This window comes from Suricata suricatta, chromosome 10, assembly GCF_006229205.1.
Source record: "Suricata suricatta isolate VVHF042 chromosome 10, meerkat_22Aug2017_6uvM2_HiC, whole genome shotgun sequence".
Lineage (NCBI taxonomy): Eukaryota > Metazoa > Chordata > Mammalia > Carnivora > Herpestidae > Suricata > Suricata suricatta.
This window is the reverse complement of record NC_043709.1, coordinates 121166398-121194380: the sequence shown is the minus strand read 5'-3', so window position 1 is coordinate 121194380 and position 27983 is coordinate 121166398. Positions and strand designations below refer to the sequence as shown.

Here is a 27983-nt window from a genome sequence, read left to right as displayed (position 1 = left end):
GAGAGGGGATATCAAGGAAGCCAAGCAAAAGAGCTTCCTTTGCAGGCTGCCATGCTACCAGGTGTGATAAAGGCTAAAAGGGAAGAATAGGTAATTAGCCCTGACAACAGTGACCCTGGTAATATTAATGAGAGTAATTTTACTGGAATAGTGGGCGCAGTTGAGAAGTAAGGTGAATGCCGAAATGGAGCATGGGAAACTCTAGAAGTTGGGACAGGGACATCCATTAAATGATGTCGATGCAAAGAAGAATGAGAGAGTGGACAAATGGCAGAATAGATAACTGATAGAGAGTGCTCTAACGGGCAGGAAGGGTTGGGGTTAATGATCTTGATGTTTGTGGTAACTGACACCCATTGGGAACTTGGCGACACTTGTTTTCAGACCAAGGTGTGATGACTTAATACAACATCTTTGCCTTTCATTCCACCTCATTGCTTTACTTTCCTGCTGTCCAGCCTCCTACCTCATCATCTACACCACTGAGTCATCTTCGGAGCCTCCTGGGGAGCCAGTCCCCACCGTTCTCCAGTCCTGCTCTGGTGGAGATGGGCCAATCTGTGCCTGTTGGTGGCATGGCTAGAGCCTGGGGTTTTAGCCCAGAGTAGCCACGCCCTCCATCTGCCTATCACGTCACTTGGATCTTATTAGCACCCTTTCTTACTACCCCTACTGGTCTTCCAATCTCCACTATTTTTCTCAATTCCTTTATTCTGTCCCTCCATGCTACTTCCGAATTCGCAGAGAACATGGCAGACACTTGGGTTTTTTGCCCCTTGTGCCCTCTCTTACTCTGTCACCTTTACTCTTTTTCATCAGAAGAAAGACATTCTTTGCCCTGACTCATCCTTCCATCTATTCCCCGACTCATCTCTACGTCCCTCCTCTTCTGGAACTTTCTTCATCAGCCCCTTTCTTTCTAACGCCTTTAAAAATTTCCCTCTAGCCTACAGATGTAGTGAAACCACCGTCTTGGTGGTATCCATTGACCCTAATCACCCCAAGCCATTGCCATTCTGTACTTCAAATATTATTTAAAGTAAATCTGTATTTACCAGACCCTTTTTCATTCTCCCAATGCTAGTTTTTCCTGTGGGTAAGGTCATAGTGAGATACATATTGCTTTCAATCCTTTTTAGACTTTTTTCTTCCTGATTTTCTTCTGTATTTGACAGGATTACCCACCCGCTGCCACCACCATGCCATAGAGGCAATGGTTGCTTCTGATTCTTCACACACTTCTTCATTCCTTCCTAAGCAAGATCTGTCATTGGCTTCTCCTCCTCCACTTTCCACTTGAACACTATTCTTGGGAATTCTATTCATCCTTGGTTTTCTTCGTTTTCTCTCTAGCTGACCTCAGACTCTCCCATAACTATTTACCAGTGACCTTCAAACTTCCTTTCTTGCTTCGTGCTTTCCCTGAATACCATGTCCATAGTTCCAACTCTGTTCTCATCCTTAATTTCAACTTTACATGCATTTTGATAGTCCCTGTCCACTCCCTATGGTAATTAGAAGCTCTCTCTGCGGCCCCACACACCTGGGACTATATTGTATCTTTATATGCTCCAGGCTTGGATGAGGCTCTCATCATTTCCACAGATTCAAACTTCACTTTCCTGTCTCCACCCTCATCCCTTTTCAAATCCAGTTTTCCCACTCTCCCACTGTTTTTCCAAACTCTAATCATATGTGCTAAAACCTCCAATGGTTTCTCATTGCCTAAATATAAAATCAGGTGACCCAAAGATACGCTGGGGAATTTTCATATGCCAAGAACAGCCTAAAACACCTTCACATTTGCTGTCCCAAATTCTGTCTGGAAGAACTCTTCAAAGCAGGTTTTATTATTTTAATTTCCAGAGAAGAAAACTAAGACCTGAAGCATAGATTTAGTTTACCCATACAGCCAGTAAGAAGAGCTTTGATTTGAATGGATTCCTGTCCCTCTCACTGCATCATCCTGCCTTCCACCCCTCATTATGGCGACAAAGCCCCCCCTACTGTCACCTGCCTCTCTTCCTTCCCTTTCCTGCCACTTCTGTCCCTCTGCACCCTGGGCCCCATGACAGTAAGCTTCTTTCAACTCCTCCATGACTCCACGTGCCATTTTCTCTGCCTTTTTCCTTTTCCCATGTGTTATACTTCTTCATATCCTTCAAAACCATTGTCAAATGGTGTTTCACCTGTCATATTTTATTAGAATGACGGTTGCTGAGATATGTGGATTTTTATGCTTTTAAGCCATCTGAAACTTTGATTTATTAACATATTTTCTTACGTATTCTAGTCATTTTTTTTCACATTACTCTCCTGCCGTAGTGTAGATGCTTCAGAGGAAGGGATCTGTTCTACTTCATCCCTGTACCTCCATAGATGAACAAAATGCCTGGCATCTAAAAGGTGCTCCTTTTGGATAATATATATTAGATAAAATAATGCCTGTGTATTAAATTAATGAATATATGAACGATTGAATTGAATGGAGGTCAAAACCAAGGTTTGAGTTTTTTCAGTGTATATAACATACACTAATGCAAATAATCATTTAAGATACTGAGGCAAGTCAGAGGAGTACAGTGGACCTGCAGTGTATGCTTTTTGGTGGCTATTTTCTTTTCTTTTTTTAATGTTTATTTATTTTAAGAGAGAGTGAGTGAGCAAGCATGAGCAAGGGAGGGACAGAGAGAGGAAGAGAATCAGATGCAGGCTCCATGCTGTCAGCACAGAGCCTGATACAGGGCTCAAACCCATGAACCATAAGATCATGACCTGAACCAAGGTCAAGAGTCTTGACGCCTAACCGACTGAGCCACCCAGGTGCCCCTTGATGGTTATTTTCATTTGGCATCAATATACTTTGATGTGCGTATAAATATAACACAAAAACCTAAAATAAAAGGAACAGGTCCTATAAAGAGGAAAGCAAATCTGCTCTTTTTGAAAGATTATGCTTGCTTTATTATACATTGATGTCACATTTTGTTGGGGTAGAGTAAGGAAGATTTTAAATAATTGGTATTTTCTGTGGACATTTTCTTTGCTTTTATAGTAAAAATATAGTCATCACATAATAATATATTATTATTACAAGATAATCTATAGACACTTAAATTTTAAAAATCATATTAGGATCCTCTTTTCTCATATTTAAAATCAAAATACATTTAGCTGAATTCTACTGAGGAGGAATTTTAGGTGTTCTGTTCTTTAATGAAAATGTAATACTCTTTTTTAGCTAATTCATGGTCGAGACAGATTACTACGTGAGCTTGATTATGAAAAATCAGTTGTTCAAGAAATGGTAAGTTGATTTACATTATTTCCTAATAAATTTGAAATCAAGAATTTAATTTAACCATGAAAGCTTTATTTGTAACCATTTACTATAAACTATTATTTCACCCTTGTGAATAATCTAAATGCATGCATAAGTATAAGCTTTTTTATTGAAGTATAATTAACACACAATGTTATGTTAGGTTCAAGTGCACAACGTAGTGATTTGACAATTCTATACATTAAGCTACGCGCACTACAGTAAGTATAGTCACCATATAACGTTATTACAGTAATATTGACCATAGTCCTCGTGCTATTCTTTTCAACCCCGTGACTTACTTATTTTATAACTGGAAGTTTGTACCTCTTAATCCCCTTCACTGGTTTCTATAAACATTTTCAAATGATTGCTTTAAGAAAACAGTTTGATTTCATACATGAGTAAATGTAAGAAGTTGCCACATCGATGAGTCTTATGTAAGAAATAGTGTTAACATTTAAAGTACTGTACGACATTTTTGAAGTTTTTTTAATGGGGATTTGAAAAAACCCACAAATATGAGAGCCCAATATTTTGAAGGATTTTCTATTTTTAGCTACAAATTGCCGTAAGTGACTACAGAAAAGAGCCCAGCTAGATATTTTGGCATTCTGTGTCAGTCTCATAAGAAAACACTGCCTTTTTATGTTCTTTTAAGAGAACTTTCCAGACGGCTGCTCTTTTATTTTATCTGTTGACTACCCGCCCCCCAGGCCCCGCCACCTCACCCCCCTGCCCAGCTTATGGTGTTGTAACCCGGCTTTCAACTGGTCACCACTAGTATGTCTTTGTTACAGTAAACTGGCTGTGTGTATTATAATCAAAAATAAAACACAGCTTGACTTGCGTTCTAAATGTGCTTGAAAAGAATATGATACTGTTTAGAAGAGAAAAGGTTGTTCGCAGGAAGTCAACACCACTTCAGATATTGAAACATTCCCTTTTTTACAGCTTGTCACACTTAGTGCCAAGTCATGACTGTTTCCCTAACTCTGTTTTGTTGCTGTCAGCGCCATGTGTTTTGGGTTCCTTGTCATAGGAATTAATGCCAAACAATGCTGGGGGACCACAACAAAGCCTTCTATGAAACCAACTTGGGAATGCAGGCAAGGACAAAATTATGGTTAGCTATTCACAGAAACCGTGTGCAAACAAATACGTTATTTTGAACCCTTTCCTTTCAGATACCTGGCCTATAAAAATCGTCTCTATTATTTGAGTTTACTTGGTTGATTTCCTCTCTCCCCGCCCCTGCTCCTGTCATTCTTCCAAACGTCCAGGAGTTGCTTCTGAAAACAAACTAAATGTGCACATTGTCATTAAAATGGACAGTGTTTTTATGGAATGGGGACTGTTATCCTGTCAGTTTGTTGGTGGCGTTAGAAATTAAACCACTTGGTCATGAGGAAGTGAGTTTGTGCCCATGCTATCAACAGAACCCAGAGTTTTCCTTTGCCTCTTTATTTGAACTTCAAGCCGTTAACCGAGGTGCCCCAGTGCCCGCAAGGAACCAATCGCGTTTATTTTGTTGCTGAGAAGTTTTCAGAGCACCACGCTTGTTGCCAAGCAGCGAGATCTTGCATCGCAAACCCAGCAGGGCACGGGAGCCTCCGGGATGCTCAGAACTAGCTCGGGGGTTCATGTTTTCAGTGGATGGAGTCTGCTTCAGGTTCTTCTTATGTCCGAGGTTTCCATGGTGTCCTCTTGGGCCCAGCAAGGTCACTGTTAGGCGCCCCCTCCCTCCCACCAGGGCATTCTGTTACCAACTCAGAGGGAGGTTGGCTTCCGGGCCACTGGGCTTCCTTTGTTTCTTGCCACGGTACTTTCTTCCGGAAATGAAGATTTCTGGATCGATGATTGCACCTAAATGAGGAAGTGGGAGATGGTGGAGTTGATGCAGAGTCGTATGTAGAAATTAAAAAAAACTTTCTCACTAAAGGGTTTTTATTCCATGCTTGTCCATTACTGTTCTCCAATGCAGCTTATTTTCTGGCCTTTGAAGAGCCTAGTTTAACATGGCAATGAGAAAGAATGAAATCTGGCCATTTGTAGGAAAGTGGATGGACCTCGAGGGTGTCATGCTAAGCGAAATAAGTCAGGCAGAGAAGGACAGATCCCATATGTTTGCACTCACAGGTCTAACAGGAGAACAGGAGAAACCTAATGGAGGACCAGGGGCAGGGGAACAGGGAAAGAGAGTTGGCGAGAGAGAGGGACGCAAAACTTGCGAGACTACTGAATGCTGAAAACGAACTGAGGGTTGAAGGGGAAGGGGGAAAAGAGGTGGTGGTGATGGAGGAGGGCACTTGTGGGGAAGAGCACTGGGTGTTGTAAGAAACCAATTGGACAATAAACTATTAAAAAAAAAAAACAAGAGCCTAGTTTAAAAAAAAAGTCAAAGAGTTGCGAGTAAAAAGTCACCTCCAATAAGGGTAGGTAGGCAGTGAGGTAGGGAGCCATGGTAGGTCTAGACTGGCCTGAGGGGAAGCATATGAAATAATTTTGTATCATCCTATGATTCCTACACTTAGTGGCTTTTACGTATCTTGTTTCTTTTAATTGCGATATAACTGCCATATTACATTGCATTCATTCTAGGTGTACAACAAAATGATTTGATTCATGTGTATATAAAATGATCACCCCTGTAAGTCTAGTGAATACCCAACACCAACATAATTACAAGTGTTTTTTCTTGTGCTAAGAACTTTTAAGATTGGCTCTCTTAGCAATTTTGAACTATACAATACAATATCGCTAAGTAGAATCACCATGTTATATTATATTCCCAGGACATTTATTATAACTAGGAGTTGTATATTTTGATCACCTTCACTCTTTTCGCCCACCACCCTCCACCCCCACCTCTGGCCATCACCAATCTGTGTCTCTAAGTTCAGTTTAAAAACAATTTTTTTTTTTAGTGTTTATTCTTGCGACAGAGAAAGAAAGAGAGAGAGAGAGAGAGAGAGAGAGAGAGACAGAGAGAGCGCATGAGCAGGGGAGGGGCAGAGAGAGGGAGACACAGAATCCGAAGCAGGCTCCAGGCTCCGAGCTGTCAGCACAGAGCCCGATGTGGAACCCAAAGTCACAAACCATGAGATCATGACCCGAGCTGAAGTCAGCCGCTTAACTGACTGAGCCGCCCAGGCGCCCCTCTTAGTTCAGCTTTTGGATTCCACATGTAAGCAATCATTAGGTATTTCTCTTCCTCTGACTTATTTCACTTAGTGCATTGCCCTCAAGGTCCAACCATGGTACTGCAAACGGCAGGATTTCTTTCTTTTTATGGCTGAATAGTATTCCATTGTACTTATATGCCACATTTTCTTTATCCATTCATCTGTAATGGGCACTTAAGTTGTTTCCACGTTTTGGCTCTTGTGGATAATGCTGCAGTGAACAACAGTGGATATCTTTTTGAGATAAGTGATGTTGCTTCCTTCAGATAAATACTCAGTAGTAGAATTGCTGGATCACATGGTAATTCTATTTTTAATTTTTTAAATTTAATTTAATTTTTAAATTTATTTTTAATTTTTTAAAACATTTATTTATTTTTGAGAGATGGAGAGAGACAGAGCATGAGAGGGGGAGGGGCAGAGAGAGAGGGAGACCCAGAATCTGAAGCAGGCTCCAGGCTCTGAGCTGTCAGCACACAACTGTTAGCACAGAGCCCCGTGCGAGGCTCGAACTCATGAGAACTGTTAAGATCAAGACCTGAGCCAAAGTGGGACGCTTAACCGACTGAGCCACCCAGGCGCCCCAACAATAGTGGCTCTTAATGCAGATGAACGTGACACAGTAATGGCTCAGTGCGACTGCCTCCACGTCTCCATGGCAGGGAGAGGAGAAGGTTCCCCTACCCTGCCCACCGTTAAGAAAATGTGGTCCACACAGTCCTGGAAATCTGGAACCCCTGCTCGGCCTTATCATCTCCTTATAAGTCACAGATGCAGAGGGCAGACCTTGTGAAAGGAATGTTTCTGTGAGCGGGTGTTGTCCAAAATCTGTCACCACGAAGCCCACACACCCTTGTAGCAATTGGCCGCCTATGAAATGAGCAGACACATTTGTCTGCGTGTAATCAGGAGGCTTATTGCCAACCGTCTCAGAGTACCGCTTCTTCTACCGGGCTTCCCTTTCCCAAAGTGCCCTCTCTGGGCTGGTCCTAGTCATGCTTCAGCTCAGAGGTCAGATAACATCTCCGGGAACCCCTCCCCATTGTTGCCCCGGACCGGATGAGGTGTTGGCGCGCCTCACACTGGGTAGGGAAGGCCTGATCAGGTATCTGTTGTCGCCATCCGGTGAGCGACTCGAAAGCAGGAGCTGGGTCTTGTCCAAAGCCTACGGTCACTGTGGGGCACCTGGGTGGCTCAGTGGTTGAGCATCGACTCTTGACTTCGGCCCAGGTCATGATGTTGCAGGCTTGCTGCCGTCAACGCAGAGCCCTCTTGGAATCCTCTGTCCCCTTCTCTGTCCCTCCTCTGCTCACACTCTCTCTCAGAAAAAAAATTAAAGAATTAATTTAAAAAGTCAGGCAATGCACTTGGTTGGAATCAAATGCAAGCTGTGTCTCGTAGGCAGTGGGCGGCGGCATCTCCAACCCTGATTGAACCTTTGAGCCTTCCCTCCACTGCAGGCATCCTTAGGCATCGGCTAGAGATTTGGGCAACATCCATGCACACAGTTTGGGGCTCCGCAGTCTGACTTTCCTTGGGGTCTCCTTGCCTGGGGCCTTTCATAGGCTGTGGTTGCCCCGAACTGTCCTCGGCAATCCGGAAAGGCTGCGGGAGTTTCCGTTGCTCCGCCCGGACAGCCTGGGCACCGCTGTCAGGTTACAAGCCATTGTCTTCTGGGAATTGCTTTTTTATATTTCCCCCCAGAGTTCAAGGTTGTCATCTGTGGGAGGGTTGGTTTCACAGCACTTACACAGCCGGGACCAGCATGACTCCTGCCAAATTGTGTCTTCATATCACACACACGCACCCCCACACACTTAAAATCCTTCAGCGGTTTCCTCTTGCGTTTGGAATAAAATCCCAGCTTTGCGTGTTCTCCTTGATCTTAACACACCTGCCCCGTTCTCCCTACATGCGGTGCTCCCGTGGCCGTCGGCTACCATCCCCCAGACCTCAAGCGCTCAGGAGACAGACCTGCTTTCTCTTGAATTCTGCACTATCTGTAGGCGAGAGCTGTTCTTGAAAATCCACTGTAGTTGATGAGACACCAGTGAGATGAATGGTTAGAGGTATTTCTCATTTCTTAAGTTCATGAGATTAGCCAGAATTAGAATCACTGGCATTACTTATAAATTAATATGATGGGAAAAAGCCTAATATTATTGAAGCATGCATGAATAATACATTATTTGCCCCTTGCAACCACATGGATGGATTTTAAGAAAACTATACAAAGTGAAGTGAATCAGAGAAAGACAAATACTATATAGCGTTACTTATATGTAGAATCTAAAAAAAAACCATGAGAAAATGAACTTACACATGACAGAAGGTAGGGTAGGACATGGGCAAAATGGTTGAAGCTGGTCAAAAAGTACAAATTTCCAGTTATAAAATAAAAAGAGCATCGGAGCATCATGTACAACATGGTGACCGTAGTTAATAACGCTATATTATATATTTGGACTTGCTAAGAGAGTAAATCTTAAATGTTCTCATCACAAGAAAAAAAAATGTAACTGTGTGGTGATGGAGGTTAAGTAGGTTTATTGTGGTGATCATTTAGTAATAGATGCAAATTTTGAATCATTATGTTGCAGACCTGACATTATATGTTGCTTATACCTCAATTATACATATGATAAAAAGCCTTTTATGCCCAGAAACTAGAATGGATTCTTTACATCAAAATTTCATGATTATATGATTGAAGTCTGGCTGTTGAATGATCTGATATATCCTCACAAATTTTATGATACAGAGTTTAGAGCTATCATAATAATATATGAAACAAATTATTACCACAAAAGCAAACAATGTCTATTTCCCTATAATCTCTATTACGCTTAAAACAATGAACAAATGCTAATGACTTTAAACATTTACAATTTTATTTCTTTCCATTCACTTCTTTTAAGTGCTCTTTTTCTGGGTACAAATTTATTTTTTCGTTCATATTCAACATCATAACTTACATCCTCCTAATAGTTTTAGCAGTCAAGGGGTTTACAATTCTACTCTTTTGCTGCCTGAGGAAGTTTACTAGAAAATTCTCTTTTTGAGTCTTTGCAAATGATAACAAATAATATGGGCCTTCCATTTCACAGATTAATAAACAGAAGGAGGAAATGGAAATAAGGAGGAAGATCGGCAGCCTGAGCAGCAAGGTTTGCATTTAAATTTAAGTTCTTTTTTGGTCTTTTAGTCTGCATGTGTCTTTTGCATTGGGGTTGAAGAATGCATACATACCATACCGAGACTTTTCACTTCCTGAGATCAGAGTCTGAAGGAGAATGTGCTTACAAGTGTGTACAGGAGGAGCAGTTATGTGTCTGACTTCGGCTCAGGTCATGATCTTACGGTTTGTGGGTTCGAGCGTCATGTCAGGCTCTGCGCTGACAGTGTGGAGCCTGCTTGGGAGTCTGTTTGGGAGTCTGTCTCTGCCTCTCTTTGCCCTCCTCCATTCGTGCTTTCTCTCTCACAAAATAAATAAATACTTTTAAAAAATTTAGAAGTGTGGATAGAAAACCAGGAGACGGAAGGCTGAGATCAGTCGGGGGAGGGACAAGAAGGCAAGCTTGGCTAAAGGAAAGGGAAACGTCTCCTGGCACATGAAGCCTTAGGCTCATGTCTTGTCTTCTCAGATTCCGGTCCCTTTCCTCCTAGCTTCTATTCCCCGAGCTTCCCACAAACCAGACACGGACCTCAAGCAGCCAGTGCACCCACTTCTTACCCCACCCCCACCTTTCCAGCTGCTTCCAGAAACCATTAAATCTGCTGATATACTTTTCTTAGCACACCAGCATCAGTGGGAGGAGTGGAAAAGCAGACCCAGGCTTCAAATGGAATCAGGCCAACAGGGAGTGAGGGACTGGGAAAAGGATCAGATCCATGCCCTTTGGGACTCAAAACTTACCCTGAAATGCCGGCTCAAGGGAGGAAGAGAAAGAGGTGTGAATCGGAAGCGTGAATCGAGGATAACAAAGCTGGTTGTTTTTGTGTGCAGAAATCACTCAAGGAGGAAGAAACGTCTTTGTCTCTGTCTTGGTCTCCGGGGCCCTTACAGCCCATGGCTCCATCCAGGGATGGAACCATTTCCAAAGCGTGCTCGTCCCCTTTCAGTCTGGCGCCTGTTAAGGTCAAGAAAGTTAAGACTCCAAAGAAATCTGCAAAGGAAGAACAGCTTGCGGTAAGAACTTTTCAGGTGACCACACCCTATGACACCCTCATCCACAAAGGGTTCTGTGAGCACCATTGCAACCTCACGTCCAGCATCAGCAAGGCCGACGGTCTCGGCCACCGGATCCCCCCTACTCTCTTGCGCGTGCGGCTGGGCAGGGCTCTGTCTGCTCTTCTGTGCACGAAGGTGTCCTTGTTGGGCCCCTTGACTGCCCAAGATGATGCCACCCTTATCCCCAGGATGGTGCTTTATTTAGCTTAGTCACTAAGGCTTGGTGGGTCTCTATTAAATTAACAAAATAGAAAAGTCATGTTTGAAGCACTTTCTAAGGTATATAATTTCTAACTCATTACTGCCTGATGTCTATCAGAAGCTTCCTGAAAATTCCCTGTAGGGCATACAGCTACACAGTGCATTTGCTCATAGTATTCCAGATTTAAAAAAAAATTTTTTTTGAGACAAAGAGCATGAGTGGGGGAGGGGCAGAGAGGGAGGGAGACACAGAATCTGACAGCTGTCAGCACAGAGCCCTGCATGGGGCTCGAACTCACAAACCTCGAGATCTTGACCTGAGCTCAAGTTGGACACTTCAGTGACTGAGCCACCCAGGCGCCCCAATTTGTTCATAGTGTTCTAATTGACAGCGGGATTAACTCACGCCATCAGAGACATGCAGGCATGAATCATATGCCAATCCACCATGCCCCCTATAATCAGAATTGATTTTTCCACTGCAGCGATTCTACTGGTCCGTATAAAAGACCGTGTTAAGAAGTAGCTCTGTGATGCTCAGGTCAACATTGGCTTCTTGTGCAAACCCTGCGGACGCATTGCTCCCTGCATGACACAATCCCTCCCTTTATCCCAATCCTGACGGGAACTTTCTTCTGCTGCGAGTTGGCGAGAATCGTATTTCTAGCCTGTCGGCAGTGTGAATTGTATAATTAGTCAAAACTCTTTTTGCGTGTTGATTTTTAGAAAGCTTAGAAGCCAGTTGGCGGTACATGTAGCCAGCATGCAGCACTTCCCATAGTCTGGTTTCTGTGGTTCCCATGTTCTTCCTCCTTCTTCCACTGGGGGCAGAATCTGCTTCTTGAACACTTGGGATGTGGAGGAGCAGAATCTTGGTGCCTGGCTCATCCTTACTCCAAATGCAGAAACACCAGCTTCTCTGCCAACTCACCAGCCAGGTGGCTCACTCTTCCTCCCGAGCAGAGGACTAAGCGAGCAGGTAGAGAGAAGGAGTCACTCCCCCGAGCAGAGACAAAGCATTCTTCTCGGAAAGCACTGCCACCATCCAGAAAGTTAGGAAGCGTGGACAACTGGAAATCGGTGTAATTTCCAAAGGAGGAGAATGATATTTGGGGGGAAATTTGGTGCATGGCTGATGCAGATTTTCTAAACTGGATATTTAGAATCCAGTTCTTGGGAAGTTTTTGTTTATAGTTTTGTTTGTGTTTTGGTTTTGTTTTATTTTGATTTGGGGATGAGGGGGCAAAAAACAGAAACAAAACAAATCCACTCCCGGGAGTGAGTGCACAGTGTGGCGGGCTGACCTGCATGGACAGAGCAGCCAAACTGGGTGGAGGGATTCTAGCCCACGCCTGGGACTTTGGGAACCTACGGCGAAGGCAATGTCCTGTTTCAGAAGGTGCCGTCGACTGCCATGAAATCAGGCCCATTGGTGGTGGTGGGTGAGGAGAGTCTGTGTCTGAGGCTCTGAGCAGGTGACTGGGACAGAGCCACAAAGCCTCTAATCTCAGGATCACAGCTGCTGGGAGAGCGGCCCCGTCCCTGCAGCAAGCCCAAGGCCCTAACTAAGTCCTGTAACCACAGAGTAAAAACTCCAGTGTCTTCAGTTTACAGATCGAAATGGAGCTCCCAAGGTCACAGCCATGAGTGGCAGAAATAGCCACTTGTTCTCAGCCCTGGAAAACGCACTGTAAAGGAGAGACAAAGGCAGACAGGATCTCACAGGGGTCTCGGTTCGATGGGATATTCTGTTAGGGTCGCAGTCTTACCTTCTGACTGTAATGATTGTTGTTTTGAGTCGCCAAAGCCTAACAGTGTGTCTGGTCAGCTGGAGAGACTCAGAAGTTAATGTTTAAACAGTAAGTAAAAATGAGGCCAGGGTGGGGGATGGGGAGGGAAGACGATGTAAACTAGTGTTTATATATTTATATGAATTGACTCAATTTTAAAGTGAAATATATTTTTCTCGTTCGCCATTCCCATACGGCGTACACTGGTGCTGTTAATACTTTTATTATAAGTGCTCCCTTAGATCACCTTTCCATGTCGTACAGTGTCATGCACACCCATTATAATTTCCCTCATTTTCTCTTTTAAATAGTTTATTAGACTGGATTTCTTAATTTTAAAAAGTCCATTTTTTAACTGAAAAATTCAAAAGAAGTCCAGTTCGCTGGATTTCTTAAAAATCGCCTTTCAAGGGTTTTGTAACATTTACCACACGCAGAAGCCCAAACAGCCCGCCGAAGGAACTTTTTACATCAGTCACTTATCTTATCTAATTAATCATACTTATTTTTTTGAAATCTGTGTCATTCGGTGGGAACGGAGCACATGCTTCACCCAGAGGAGTACACAGTGATAAACTGAGTGTTTAGCCAGTCTGAAAAGCACGATACGAACATTGCCGTTTGATTTCTATTTATGAAAGATTTCACAACATCAAATTTGTATTTGGACAGCATTTTGTGTAAAGTTTATTTTTTGATATCTGTAAAACATTTCAGATACGAAGGTTTCACATAACAAGGTTAGATGGGCTTCCCAGGGTTTTGGCCAGCCGCCCCTCCCCCCTCCCTCCTCGGGTAATTAGTTAATTAAGGTTGCACCCAGTCAATGGTTCTCTGAAAGACTCCTGAGCTTGCACGGGGTAACCTGGTCTGTGCTCATGGAACATATGGTGTGTGCTTAGATCTCAGAAATCATCAGGACCCTCTGTGTGGGAAATGGGACATAGACCCGGTCAATCGTGTTCCCATTCTCAAAGTTCACTCAGTACAAAGCAATTTGTACGGCAAAAAAAGACTTCAACAAAAAGTCGGGAACATTATTCTTGTAACATTTAAAAACTGTCAGGCAAAATATTTTTTGTAGCCGTTTTGCAATTATGACCATAACTGCAAGCCAGTTAATGTAATAAAAAGTATTATTCTAGGAGAGAAGATGATTGTTATATAGTATTATAGCCGAGGTTGGTGAGGGAAAAATCTTTCTGAAATTGACCAGTGCTCTCCTTTGCAACTCTTTAATTTGATTAAGTTGCACATGAAGTTTAATTAATTTTTAAATACTTATTTATATTTGAAAAAGAGGGAGAGAGAGAGACAGAATCTGAAGCAGGCTCCAGGCTCTGAGCTCTCTCAGCACAGAGACCGATGAAGGCTCAAACCCAGGAGCCGAGAAATTGTGACCTGACCCAAAGTCAGAAGCTTGACCCACTGAGACCCACAGGCACCCTGCACATGAAGTTTAAAGTAAACATCATCAGGGACGGAAATAATACAACCTGTTTATTGTTCGATTATTTCATTCTGTTCCCCTTTGGCTTCACTTGGTAGAGCAGGCAGTTGACAGCTCCGTAGAGCTGCGGTCAAGGCAGCGTTTTGCTCCCTGCGGGCCTGGCCGCGCTGGTGGCTGTAGACTAGCGATGGGGTAATTCTGCGCATGCGCGGGCTTTTCAGCGTCCATCAAGCAACCTTCGCCGTGGTTTGTAAGATTAGGTTGATACAAAAGAATTTTCCTCATCGTACCAGATCTTTCTTTCATAAATTCACTCCAAAATGAAAAGATTATTGAAATGATACACTACACTTACTTGTTTTATTTCAAAATCAAATGTCTCACTAAAGATGATTTCATCTTTAGAGTCTGCTCTCAGAGACCAGACTTCGGCAAGCTGAGTGATATTTTATTTAGAATTCAACTGAAAGGTGGCTTTTACTTTCTATATTATCTTATGCTGAGTAGTTAGATGATACATAAGTCTTTCACTATGTTTGGAACTGAAAATAATTTTCGATATTTGTTGCACAAATGAAAAATGTTTTTTGTTAAGAATCACATAGTGGATTTTTTTTTTTTTTTTGCTTTTTCTTTCTGTTTATTTTTTGGGCAACAATGATAGTATTTTATTTGTAGAGTTTATGATATTTTTGAATACCTTAATTAAGGACCTAAGCTATTGCTGTGGGAATCAGGAAGAGATAAATTTGAGATGTGTATCTATCTAGGCTCCCCCAGGCAGGGGCAGTTGCTGACGACACATAATATTGCAAGAAGAAGTGTCCTCTGGACATTCAGGAGCCCACAGGGCAGCCATCTTGTTCCTCACTGCAAAGTGTTTCTTTATTCCATTTGCCTGGATCTCAGCTGGGGGTTTCCTCCAGTTCCCACTGGGGGATTGAGGCCAGTCTGGAACACCAGGTCATTTAGCCAGGGTCCTGGTACTGCCCAGACTTGGATCTTACCCCCAAAAGACTGACCATTTCACATGCTGCCACTCAGCCTTACTGCCATTATTGCATGTACCAATTCTGCTGGTGGGTGCCATGCATTCTGTCCTAGAACTCACTGCTATATGACTGTGTCAGTGTGGATGCTGGCCAGAGTCCAGCCTGAGGTAGCTGCGCCCCCATGGACACTGGCATTGAACTATTGGCCACGCTCTTTGGATCTAACTCTACTAATTGTCAGTTTCTCAAGCCAGGTCTCCCCCAGATCCCAGGTTTATCCTCACATCCTGGGGATAATTTTATAACACATCAAATTTTTCTTCTTAAGACATGTATTTTCATGGAAGATGGTATTCAAACCTGTCTTTATTTAATATCCCTTTGTATTCTTTTCCGGTAGTCTCTGCTTGCTCATTAAAAAAAAAAAAACCTAAACTGGAGTGCCTGGATGGCTCGGTCAGTTGAGCATCTGACTTCAGCGCAGGTCATGATTTCACAGTTTGTGAGTTCAAGCCCCACATCAGGCTCTGTGCTATCAGCCGGGAGCCTGTTTTGGGTACTGTCTCTCTCCCTCTGCCCCTCTCCCACTCTCATGCGCAGGTTTTCTCTCTCTCAAAAGTAGATAAACATTAGAAAAATTTTTAAATAAAATAAAAAATGTAAAGACCCCTAAACTTATTAAAGTTATTTGTTTTCCCTTACTTACTCATTTATAACATATTACTCTTAACTTGTATATCTGATCAACCTTAGATAACTGGTGCTATTTCACTGAATTGATCTAATGCCAATCAACTCCAAAATTTTCTTAATGATGATTAGCTTATGCAATGTTATCAGGGAATCAAGGTACACTTTTATTTAGGCTTTTAAAAATCTTGAAAATAGCTAAACTAGAGCCTAAACAATCTAGAGTATAATTCTGGTTAAGATACATAACATTTCTATTGGTTTACATTTAAAAAGGCATAAACATATTTTTAAGTTAATTGCCTATGTTAAGATTAGAAAGATTTTAATATACAGTTTTAGATGTTTATATAACCATTGGAAGAGCTAGGAGAGTAAGTATTAGGAAAGCAACAACAACAACAAAAAATTTTAGACTGAAGCACCCAAGAATCTGATGAATAAGATATCAATACAAAGTCACTGCAATTTTTAGGAACCTTTGGCAATCTCCTACCAAATAGCTTAGTCTTAGCTGTGAAGATAGTGTTTCTTAAGAACTCTCCAAAAAGTTATTATGAAAATTCATGTCTGTCCATTTGTCTTGCTTCAAATGCCTCTGGATAACCTTTCCCAATGTTTCCATCAAAAGTACAGTCGTTGGAATTCCTAGCATGTTGTACCTTCAAGAATTTTGAAGTTTAATATGTTTTCATGTAAAAAAAAAACTGATATAAATTGTCACAGCAAGATTTGCATTTGATACCTTCACTTATACCATTTCCCCAGAGCTTTTATTTCTTAACGTAGAGCTAAGTTTCTGTCTGGCATCATATTCCCTCTTCCTGAAGGATTTCCTTTTACGGTTCTTACAGTGCAGGTCTGCTGGAAATGAATTCTTTGTCTCTTGTTTGAACTTCTTGCATTTGTGGTTTGATGTCTTTCATTTTAACCTCCGACCATTATCTCTCATTATCTCTTTTGCCCCATTCTCTCTGCCTTCTCCTCCTGAGACTCCAGTTACACGTATGTTAGACTGATAATGTCCCACATCTCTTGAATGTTCTGGTCATGAATTTTGAACTATTTTTTTCCTCTTTGTGTTTCAATTAGGGGAATTTCTTTTGTCCTACCTTCAAATTCACTAATTGTTTTCCTCAGCTATATTGTATCTACTAATGAGTCATCAGAGAAATTCTTCATTGTTGGTGTTGTTTTTCCATTTCTAGCATTTTCCTTTGACTCTTTTTTAATATCTGTTTCCTATCTCTCTGCTGAAATTCCCTATTTGCTATCATCAATGTTGTTCGCTTTTTCTCTGGGTTCTTTAACATTTTAATTATAGTTATTTTAACATCCCCCTCTGATAGTTCCAAGATATGGGTCATCTATTTTTTTTCAATTTTTAATGTTTATTTTTGAGAGAGACAGAGAAATAGAGTGTGAGCGGGGAAGGGGTAGAGAGAGAGGGAAACGCAGAATCCAAAGCAGGCCCCAGCCTCTGAGCTGTCAGCACAGAGCCCGATGCTGGGCTCGAACTATAAGCTGTGAGATCATGACCCGAGCCAAAGTCAGATGCTCAACTAACTGAGCCACCCAGGCTCCCTTGGGTCGCCTTTGAATCTGATTTTGTTGATTTGCTTTGCCTCCTGACAATAGGTTCCTCTTCCCTTGCCTTTTTGTCTGTCTCATAATTTTTGATTGACAACCAAACATCATGCATAGACTAGTAAAAGTTGAAGTAAACAGTATTCACATCTGGAAAAGGCATGCCTCTTCTTGTATGAAGTTGCTGTTGTAAAGGGACTGAGCCGATCTGGCTAGAAGTTGAATTGAGCTGAGTTGGTTGCTGCTGTGGTCCTTCTTAATGAAGCCTTCAGGTTCATTAAGCGGTGGATGTGTGCTTGGAATGGGAGCGAGAGGAACAGATTCCTGGGTGCTACTCCACCTTCCGCTTCAGCAGAACCTCTGCACTGGTGCCAAGGTCTTTCTCTATGCTCCCATCCCTCCCTTGGTGGCAGGTAGCTATTGCTTGATAGTCTGTAAGTGACGCTGAGAGGGTTCTCTCTTGTTCTAATCCAGACCAGTCTCTGGGGAGTGCTGTGTGCCTGGGCCTCAGAGATGGGTCAGGACTTCTGCCCCTCCTCTCTGTGGTGGTCTCTTTGTGTCTATACTTGAAGCTGCCCTTGGGCAGGAGTTTCCCATCCCTCTTGCAATGGTAGGAACCTCCCCTTGGTGTCATTACAGACTCTTAGGCCCAAGACAATGGCTTCCATTAAAGCCATTCTTTAATTTCCCCCCTTGCCATAAGATGTCTTCACCTATGCGCTGTGAGCAAGAAGATTTGCTACTCTTCTCAACAGTTGAAGGTTTTTCTTTCCTACGACAGAAAGCCTTGGGAAAAGTGGCTGGAGCCTGGGGCCTTACACTTCTTCACCGATCACCTTCTTCGAGTCTGACTGGCCAGAGCACTTGCTTCCCCTCTCCCAGGGACTTACGACTTGTCCTTCCATTCCTGAGAGGGTACTTTCCTCTTAGCATCAGCTGACCCCCTCCTGAAGTCTGCACCATCAACAAGTGTCCTGCCCTCAGTTATCCCCATGAGCATCTCAAAAAGCTGGAGTGAGTGTGAACTCTCCTTGTAACCTGTGCCCCCAGCTCCTCAGACTGCTCCGTACCCACACTAGCGCACCAGCGGTTTCACGTTTTAGCTTATTTTTTCCCCTGCTTGTGCTGCAACTGGCATGGTGCTACCTCTGCTCTAGGTGACATTGTTCACGCATCACATCTCCCATCGCAGGGTCCCGTTCCTCTTTGGAATTCATGTTGCTGAGTTGTGGCCCCAGTTCTCTGACGGGCCCAAGAAAGGTTGTGATTTTGTAGTGTATCTGGATTTTCTTGCTAATAGTATGGCAGTGGCTTTTTGTTTCGTTTTGTTTTCTTCCTATGTGGGATGCCAGAAGTCTGAAATCTTATTATGCAACATTCCTACTTGCACTAAATTTTCTCAGTTAAAAAATGTCAAGACAAGATAGGAAAAAAGAATCCTGCCACCTAGGGATCATCATTAAAAACTTGTGACCATCTTTTCGGACAAATCTTTTTTTTTTTAATTTTTTTAATGTTTTATTTTATTTTTGAGAGAGAGAGACAGTGTGAACAGAGAGAGAGGGAGACACAGAATCTGAAGACAGACTCCAGGCTCTGACCTGGCAGCACAGAGCCTGACGCAGGGCTCGAACCCATGAACCATGAGATAGTGACCGGAGCCAAAGCCGGACGCTGAACCAACTAAACCATCCAGGCGCCCCCAGACAAATCTTGTTACAGATGTGCACACACGAGAGATGGTGAACATCGATCAGTGCTCTTTCATGTGTATAATCAATTATGTACAGTATTTTCCTCCACGGGGGTCACATAATTTACTTAACCAACCTCTATCAATTTACGAGTGCCTTCCAGAGATGTTCTTCCATTCCTTTGCTGTTATAAACAATGACTTCATCATCTTCAACAGAGAGATTTCCATCATGGAAGAGCTTTGATTACAAATTTCTTAGATCAGATAGTTTGACAGAAGGTGTGTATATAAACTCTGGGAGGATCTAGAGCCAGGTAGGAGGCCAAACCCACGCAGACTTTGGTGGTGGTCGCTGGGCCTTTGAGATTTGCATATTGTCTGTATCCGCATGGATTCTGCAGGGCTCTGTAACCCCATCATCTGCCAAGATGTTTCAGAGCCACCTGGTAGAGGGCACATCAGATGAAGACTTGTCTTATGTTTAAAGGAATTCCCTAGGTCAACAAGTTTACTAGAAGAAAATTCACTGGCAATACATGTAGGAAAATGTCTGGTTTTTACTTTTGGCCTATAATGCTTGCTTGCATCGAGCCTCATCATTTATTTCAATGTTCCTAGTCCCCCAGTCTGTTTTCTCCCACCTGTCAGCACACAGACTGGTTCTCCTCTCTTCCTGTCCTTGCCATTCTCCGGCTGCCCAGCCAACCGCACCTGCTGGCCTGTACTGGTGTTTAAAAATAGCCGTTTTGCGGGGCGCCTGGGTGGCTCAGTCAGTTAAGCATCCAGCTTCGGCTCAGGTCATGATCTCATGGTTCATGGGTTCAAGCCCTGCATCAGGTTCTGTGCTGACAGCTGGCTTGGAGCCTGGAGCCTGTCTTCAGAATCTGTATCTCCCTCTCTCTCTGACCCTCCCCTGCTCATGCTGTCTCTCTCTGTCTCTCAAAAATAATAAAATAAAAAAATAAATTAAAAAAATAGCTGTTTTGCTTAGAAGGCAAAAAGAAGAAAAATGTTAAAAGAAAGTCAAGATTAATGACATCTTAGGGACAGAAGATTACCTTTCTTCATGATGAGGTAGAGAGATTGTTTTGATAGTAATATATTTAATGGTTTAAAGGAGACACAAGGAAACCCTAAGCCCAGAAAGAATGGCCAAAAGGTCAGAAACGGGATATTTGTGGAAATTAGGAGAAATAAGAGAATGTAATGACTCATTGATAAGAAAAGAAGAAAGTGAATATGATAAGGAATATGGTGAATCTTATGGTGATTAACAAACATAATTGCACTTTTTCAGTTATTGCAAACATTGGCTGTTGCTTCCTAACTTAGAAGTTTATATTGATTAAGGGGCTCCTGGGTGGCTCAGTCAGTTGAGCATCTGACTTCAGCTCAGGTCATGATCTTGCGGTCTGTGGGTTCAAGCCCCGTGTCGGATTCTGTGCTGACAGCTCAGAGCCTGGAGCCTGCTTCAGAGTCTGTGTCTCCCTCTCTCTCTGACCCTCCCCCCTCACACTCTGTCTCTCTCTCTCTCTCAAAAATAAAGCATTAAAATTAAAAAAAAAAAGATTATATCAATTAAATATTGTTTCTTAATGTTTTAAATGCAAAAAAAGGAAAGCAAACTTAAGAATTATAACCTATTATAAATCAACCTTATTTCTTAATTTTATTATTTTTTTTAGTTACAAAACAAGTTCAAAAGAAAATGAGAATGATTTTTAGAAATTATTTCTAATCACAATTTTTGGTTATTTTATAATTATTTACTTTACATTTTCCCACATAGGAAGTTATCTACTTTTATATTAATATTGCCATTCATTTTCACCTCTATCTATTGCTTAACAGTCCAGTGTTTGCACCTGACAATGAAGTAGCCACAGAAAGACCAGCATGCATATTCCAGAGAAAGTGGAATGTCAGCAGCTGACAAAACAGAACGACAGTTTAATGTGGACAGAGCCAGGATTCAATATAACGTGTTGTAGCAAAGTTGAAAGGTCAACTCAAACCGGAGAGCAAACACTCTAGTCTACCTGTAGTGCTTTGTTGTTTTTGGTTTTGTTGTTTTTTTTTTTTTCCAATGAAAAGAGAAACTATCTTTGTCATTGTAGGAGTATTGTATTTTGGGGAAATTGAATGGTTATTTGCTTTATAGAAGATTTGCTTTAGCAGCGGTCTTATCTTTAGTTATTCCAGAGTCAATCATTATATGAGAGGCAGGAAAAGAGAGCCTTGAAAATTGGAGCTAGTTTTTACTATATGTGAACTTAAACACAGAGACTGTAATAAACCTTCAATTACAGGTATGACTTTGGATAGAGTGAAATGAATAAATACAAATGTCTTTCTACCTGGGAGCTTTTTTTTGTTTGACCAAACTCGTTAAAATTTGGGTTTTTTCTCCACTAGCATACTGGCAAATGCCCTGCCTAGCTTGGAATTCTTACCTCAGTGATTTCCTTGGTCTGTTGTTAACCAAATGGCAGGGAGCTCACTCTGTACTCTCTCTGTCTAGGAAGAGAGTCCGTTTGAGTAAATGGTGCCCTTTTTAAAAAAAATTTTTTTTTATTATTTATTTTTGAGAGAGAGAGAGACAGCATGAGCAGGAGAGGGTCAGAGAGAGAGAGGGGGAGACACAGGATCTGAAGCAGGTTCCAGGCTCTGAGCTGTCAGCACGGAACCAGACACAGGGCTCAAACCCATGAACCGTGAGATCATGACCTGAGCCGAAGTCAGACGCTTAACCGACTGAGCCACCCAGGCACCCCGAAGTGGTGCCCTTTGAGAACAAATAGGCGGAAAGAGTCTAAAAAGTGCATGCCACTGTCCCTTTGGTGATCCTCACTATTCTGAATCCGAGGAAGGCTAGTGATAACAAACACTTCTCAGTGGTTTTGTTAAATTGGTGTTGTATCTTAAGGCTTTGTTTCTGTCCAGGTTTCTGTCCCATGTGCCTTGGGAAGACTGAGTCACAACGTTGCTAGCAGTAGTTGGCAGTTTCCTTTGGGAGTTTGAGATACCATGTAGACAATGAAGGAGACATTTATTTGGGTAGTTCTAGGACCCCTTCAAAGGGCCCTCCAGGATTGTGAGGACTGAGGGAGTAAGAGTTAGAGTTTAGAGAATGAAGATAAGAGCAGTGTGTTAGGCCGGTGCCTGGGCGGCTCAGTTGGTTAAGCGTCTGGCTTCGGCTCAGGTCATGATCTCGCGTTTGTGGGTTCAAGCCCTGCATCAGGCTCTTTGCTGGCAACTCAGAACCTGGAGCCTGTCTTCGGATTCTGTGTCTCCCCCTCTCTCTGACCCTCCCCTGCTCATGCTGTCTCTCTCTCTCCAAAAAAAAATTAAAAGAAAAGAGCAGTGGGCTGGGGCACAGGTTTGGGAATTCCCCATCTGCTGAGGATAAATCAGAGCTACAGGTCAGCCACACCTGGCCATCGGCTTCCATCCCTGACCTCCTCTTTGTCCCTATCTGTACAATTTCATGAAGAGCCTCACCCAAGTCTTCAGCTTCAATTTATATATTGTTGTATCCAAATTTATCTCTAGCACCAATCCCACACCCAAATTCCAGGCCCTGGTCCATGTTGTCTATTACATGTCATTTGAATGCACCACGGGTCTCTCAAACTCGCAGGATCTGAATCTGAACTTACCAACTTTTTCCTTATTAAGTAAGAATACTAGAGCACTATATGCTAATTAACTGGGATTAAATTTTAAAAATTAACAAATAAAAAATTAAGAATACCAACATACAAAATTAGCCCTATTCCTATTTTTTCTTACCTTAGTAAACAGCACCTTTGTCCATCTAGTTGCCCAGATAAGAAATTATAAGCAGTTCCATTCTCACTCAGAGTTCCCTAAGTTCCACCTCGTCCTTAATGCCTCTCAAATATGTCCGCTCTATGTTTTCTGTTGTACTTTCAGTCTTTAGAATATTTCTTGTCACACCATAGGAATTCAGCAAATATTTAGTGAGTGAAAACCAAAGAGAACAAACAGCCATTGGCTCCACAGGAAATAGATAAGTCAGGGAAGAGACCAGAACCTAAAAGACATTTTTAAAATGAATGTATTTTGGGGGGCACCTGGGTGGCTCAGTCAGTTGGTCAAGCATCCGAGTTCAGCTCAGGTCATGATCCCGTGGTTTGTGGGTTCAAGCCTTCCATCAGGCTCTGTGTTAATAGCTCAGAGCTTGGAGCCTGCTTGGGATTCTGTGTTTGTGTGTGTGTGTGTGTGCGTGCGCTCGCATGCATTTGCACTCTGTCTCTCTTTCTCAAAAATAAATAAACATTAAAAAAATAAAATTAATATATCTGGGGGAACAGTCAAGGGAAAGTTTTCTCCATTAAGGATGGAAAGGCTTCTATGAAAAAGGAGTAGTCTGAGAGAAAGAATGATTTCTTGGAAGTAACAAATAAAAAAAAAAACCAGCAATGGACAGGTTAAATAATAAAATTGACACAGCTCAAGACCTAATTAATAATCTGGAAGATTAAGTGCAAATAGTTTCCTAGGACGTAGTGCAAAATGGCAGACAGAAATTATGAGAAAAGTGAAAATATGGAAGAGGATCCAAGGGGTCTAATATTTTTCTAATTGAGTTTTCAGGAAGCAAGACAGGGACATCGGAAAGAAGACAGTAATAAAAGAGATAAAAGACAATTTCCAGGAACGCCTGAGTGGCTCAGTCAGGTAAGGATCCGACTTCAGCTCAGGTTATGATCTCATGGTTCATGGGTTCGTGGGTTCGAGCCCTGCATGGGGCTCTGTGCTGACAGCTCGGAACGTGGAACCTGCTTCGGACTGTGCATCTCCCTCTTTCTCTACCGCTCTCTGCCTCCCAAAAATAAATAAACATTTAAAAAACTAAAAAAAAAAAGACAATTTCCATTAACTAAATGGAAGTTAAATGGAAAGGCCCATCAAGTGCTAAACTGGATTAAAAAAAAGCAGAATATCCATAGTATTTTGTCAAACCTCAGATGCCAGTGGTTATAAGACATGTGTTTATTCTATGTACCATTAGTGGGGCAAAATGGCTGCCTACTGGATTAGGACATGCGCACCAGGTGTAAGGCTTCAGCGACGCTGAAACACTGAGTGGGACACAGAACAGGTCCTAGAATGGATGATAACACAGCTACATCCCAGTGGAATTTTAGGTCCCTAAGAATTAAAAAGAGAAAAATAAACAGTTTCTCTACAATCGAACAAAAGAAAGGAAACTAATATTCTCATCAGCATCTTTGATTACTACAAGAAAATAAAGCAGAGTTTTCAAAAGGAAAAAAATTCTTAATCCTATTTCTTATATCCAACTGAAGTCTCAACTGAGTATGTAAGACATATAAAGATAGTTTTGAATGTGTAAAAACTCAAAAAGTTTATCCTATGTGGAACCCATGTAAAAACGTTACTCAAGAAATACTTTAACCAAACATAGAAAGAATCCAATATGCAGGATGATATGGACACAGGAGGAGGAGAAAGTAAGTGTGACTCAGAAGGAAGGGGAGGTAGAAAAATTAAAATTTGCAGCATTAACCAGCAGTCGGACGAGCCTTGTTTAGGGGCTCCTGGGTGGTTCAGTTGGTTAAGTATCTGACTCTTGATTTTGGCTTAGGTTCACGGATTTGAGCAGTTCAGAGTCTGCCTGGGATTCTCTCTCTCTCTCTCTCTCTCTCTCTCTCTCTCTCTGCTCCTCCCCTTCTCTCTCTCCACTCTCTTTACCCCTCCCCTCTTCATGCCCTCTTGTTCTCGCTCTCTCTCAAAAATAAATAAACTTTAAAAAAGAAAAGAGCCTCCTTTCAGTGGCAAAACTTCAAAAACAAGTTTACATTTCCTTCTTTATGGAGTCAATGACATTACTTGGTCCTGCAGTAAATAATATTTGCGAAAACACATTTTACTTTTTAGGATCGGTGTGTAGATAAAGTGTAGGACACTCTGTTATAGTTTGAGAACAACCCCACAGACATTGACCATGGAGAAATAACATTCCTTCCTAACATTGGAAGGTTGAGAGAGTGAAGCGTATCGGGGGTGGGGTGGGGCGGGGGAAGACTGAACAGATTTCTCATCTTTCATAGCAGGGAATTGGTAAATCACATCGAAGTTTCCATATATTAAAATGATAATAAAGGCAACAATGAGAAGAGCTAAACACGTGCAAGTTTAAAAACCCAGGCATGTGCGGGAGAGAAGGTGGACGATAACGGGAATGCTTTAAATTCTTAATTTTTATTTGTGGAGAAGCCCAAATCAATACGGCTATTATTTGTATATAATGATGATGAGAAAAAGTAAAAAAACAGAACGAACAAACAAAACCCTCCGCCTCTGGGAAGGAGTTTCTGGCTCGTGTATGCTACTTGTAGTTCATGGAAAGAATACGTGCATGCAGGATCTGCCAATAAGGCATCTTAATGGAAAGGATCAATAGGTTAGTAATCGAAATAAATAGTAACATATGTGAAGCCCCTAACACACAGTAGGCAGTCAGTAAATGATGGCTTTTCTGACTATTGTTACAAGTTTTGTTATTCTTATTCGTAGCAGCTGATGTCCGCTGGGTTCTCTCTGTTCCTTTAGATAGACGTGAAATCGGTTCACACCCACCTTCCGGGCTTTGTGGCAGCCTAAAGCTCGCTCTGCGTTTCCCGCAGGCGCCCTGTCGTATTCTGATGGTTGTCGCCGTGTGTGGCTCCTCCTCCCACTGAACTGAGTCAGCCTCGGAGTTTCATGGTGCTCCGTTTGCCATCCCAGTTTCCGTTTTGTTTTACCATACTCTACATTCAATCCAATTCCGCGGTTTCTACTCAAATGGCCCCCTCACGTGACACCTTTGTCTATGTACATTTCAGGAGGACGAGGAGGCATCCCCAAGATGCCATCTCAGATGGAAGAGTGGACATCATCCCCGGGCACGGGTCACCCGTGGCCTCACCACACACCATAAGACCTCCAGCCTTGTGGTTGTGCCTGGCCGTTTTCTCTCTGTCTCTTCCCAGCTCTCACTTCTGATTACCCACCGGGAGCTCTGGTTCCTTTGACTTTATTCTGGGGAAGCCTCCAGCTGCTATTCCCGGACCCGGCACAAGACCCTCTGGGGTAGAGCCCACCTCACCAAGATAGGGCAACAGATTTGGGGCCTTCTGGGTCACGGAGCCCACCAGGGGTGGCGGGAGTAGTAAGGTGCACCTTTTTCTGTCTTTCATGTAGGAACCAACCAAGAAGCTGTTTACAGTCTTTTCTCACTGCCGTCTGCTCTCATCATCATCAGAGAGACCGGTGCTGAAAAGTCATCATAGTTATCCTTTAAAATAAAGTTTTCTCAAGCTTGTGACTTCACTGGGTAATAGCTGCCCACCTGAATGAATAAAAAAACAAGTATAATGGTAAAATCTGACCAATATTTCAGTGCAGAGTAATCCACTTGAAGATGATAGTGGCAAAGTTGGTTTGAATGGGCTGTGACTGTCTGATTGCAAATGCAATGTGTAAAACGCTGGGCTTTGTACATCAGAGAAGGCAAAGGAGAGCCCTGTGGGACTGTGGCTGGCATATTTTAAGGCTCAGTTGCCTTTCTCTAAGCTGCAGAGAAATCACATCTCGATGCACCGATTTGAAATATTGTATTTCATACAAATATGTTTCATATGTTTCTTTTCATGCCAGGCAAGATCTCCAAAGCCAGTTGAAGTGCAGGAAGAAATGAAGGGGAAATTACTAGTAGCTGAGGTATAATAGTAACTAAAATGATCATTATTAGTAACATACTTATTCTTTATATTGATGCCGGCTCTTCTTAAAAAGTAGCAATGGCTTTGAAAGCTACATGGAGAGTCAATCTAATGAAGAGACAGAGGATATGATTCCCACTATAGTCTGATTCTGGGGTACATCCAGGCTGGACCCAAAGAAATCTCTCTCATTCGTAGGCCTACAATTCCACTGTTAGAGATTCATTCCTTTTACCAAACTTTGTCCCTTTGTAAAATATAACCTAATGAAATAGATGACATAAAGCTCTAATGTGGTTGATTTGGTCAGATCCTTTCCTGAGAAAAGTTTGGGTAACAAAAGTAAGTAGAATAACCGAATTGCCTATAATGAACTAGAGAGGTCACAAGACGAGAGGGAAAACAGGATTTAGGAAAAGGGATACCCAGGGGCAGGGTGGGGGGAGGGGAATGAAATTAAGTTTTGATTGCTTTGTAATATTGTCTAGAGCTGGCTGCCTTTAAATGGATCATTTATAGGACCCAGGAGCATGGGATCTTAAATTCTTGCAATTTATGGGAATTTGCAAGTAAACGTAACCCATGATTCCCTCAAGTTATTTTTGATAGTAGGTAGAATATGCATGATTTAATAGAAATAGCTTTTCAGACTTTTGAAGAAACAGAGTATATTGCTCACGTAATTCACTCTCTGATGTATTTTCTATTGAAAGATTGAAGGCAAACATGTTCTGGAGAAGCAAATACAAGTACTAAAGGCCAATTTAGAAAATGAGAAAAAGAAGGCAGAAAGGTACTAGTATTAACGATGCATAGTTGTTCATTTGTAGCTAATAAAACATTTAACCATCTATAAATGTATTGCAGATTAAGGAAGGAATCAGAATGGATGAACAAAAACTGGGAAAAGAAATTCTATATTCTCAGGAAGAGGTATGTTATGTTATATACATAGTCTATTTATGAAACTGTGACTAATCATCTTTTAAGGGAATCGAGAGCCTTGCTTTTTTCTGTATATATTAATACAAAATGCCAGCATACACTTTTAACAAGAAATGCAAAATAACTGGCTTATAATAGAA

At 42.1% G+C, this 27983-nt stretch overlaps 1 protein-coding gene across 1 annotated transcript in view; it reads left to right on the top strand.

Annotated features, from left to right (window-relative positions):
- C10H10orf67 (chromosome 10 C10orf67 homolog) overlaps positions 1-27983 on the top strand; it is a 155439-nt gene that overhangs the window by 76686 nt on the left and 50770 nt on the right. Inside the window, 7 exon segments of the mRNA XM_029955583.1 lie at positions 3242-3307; positions 9615-9674; positions 10514-10696; positions 23765-23848; positions 26834-26896; positions 27612-27691; positions 27766-27831. Of these exon segments, the coding sequence (XP_029811443.1) occupies positions 3242-3307; positions 9615-9674; positions 10514-10696; positions 23765-23848; positions 26834-26896; positions 27612-27691; positions 27766-27831 (602 nt within the window).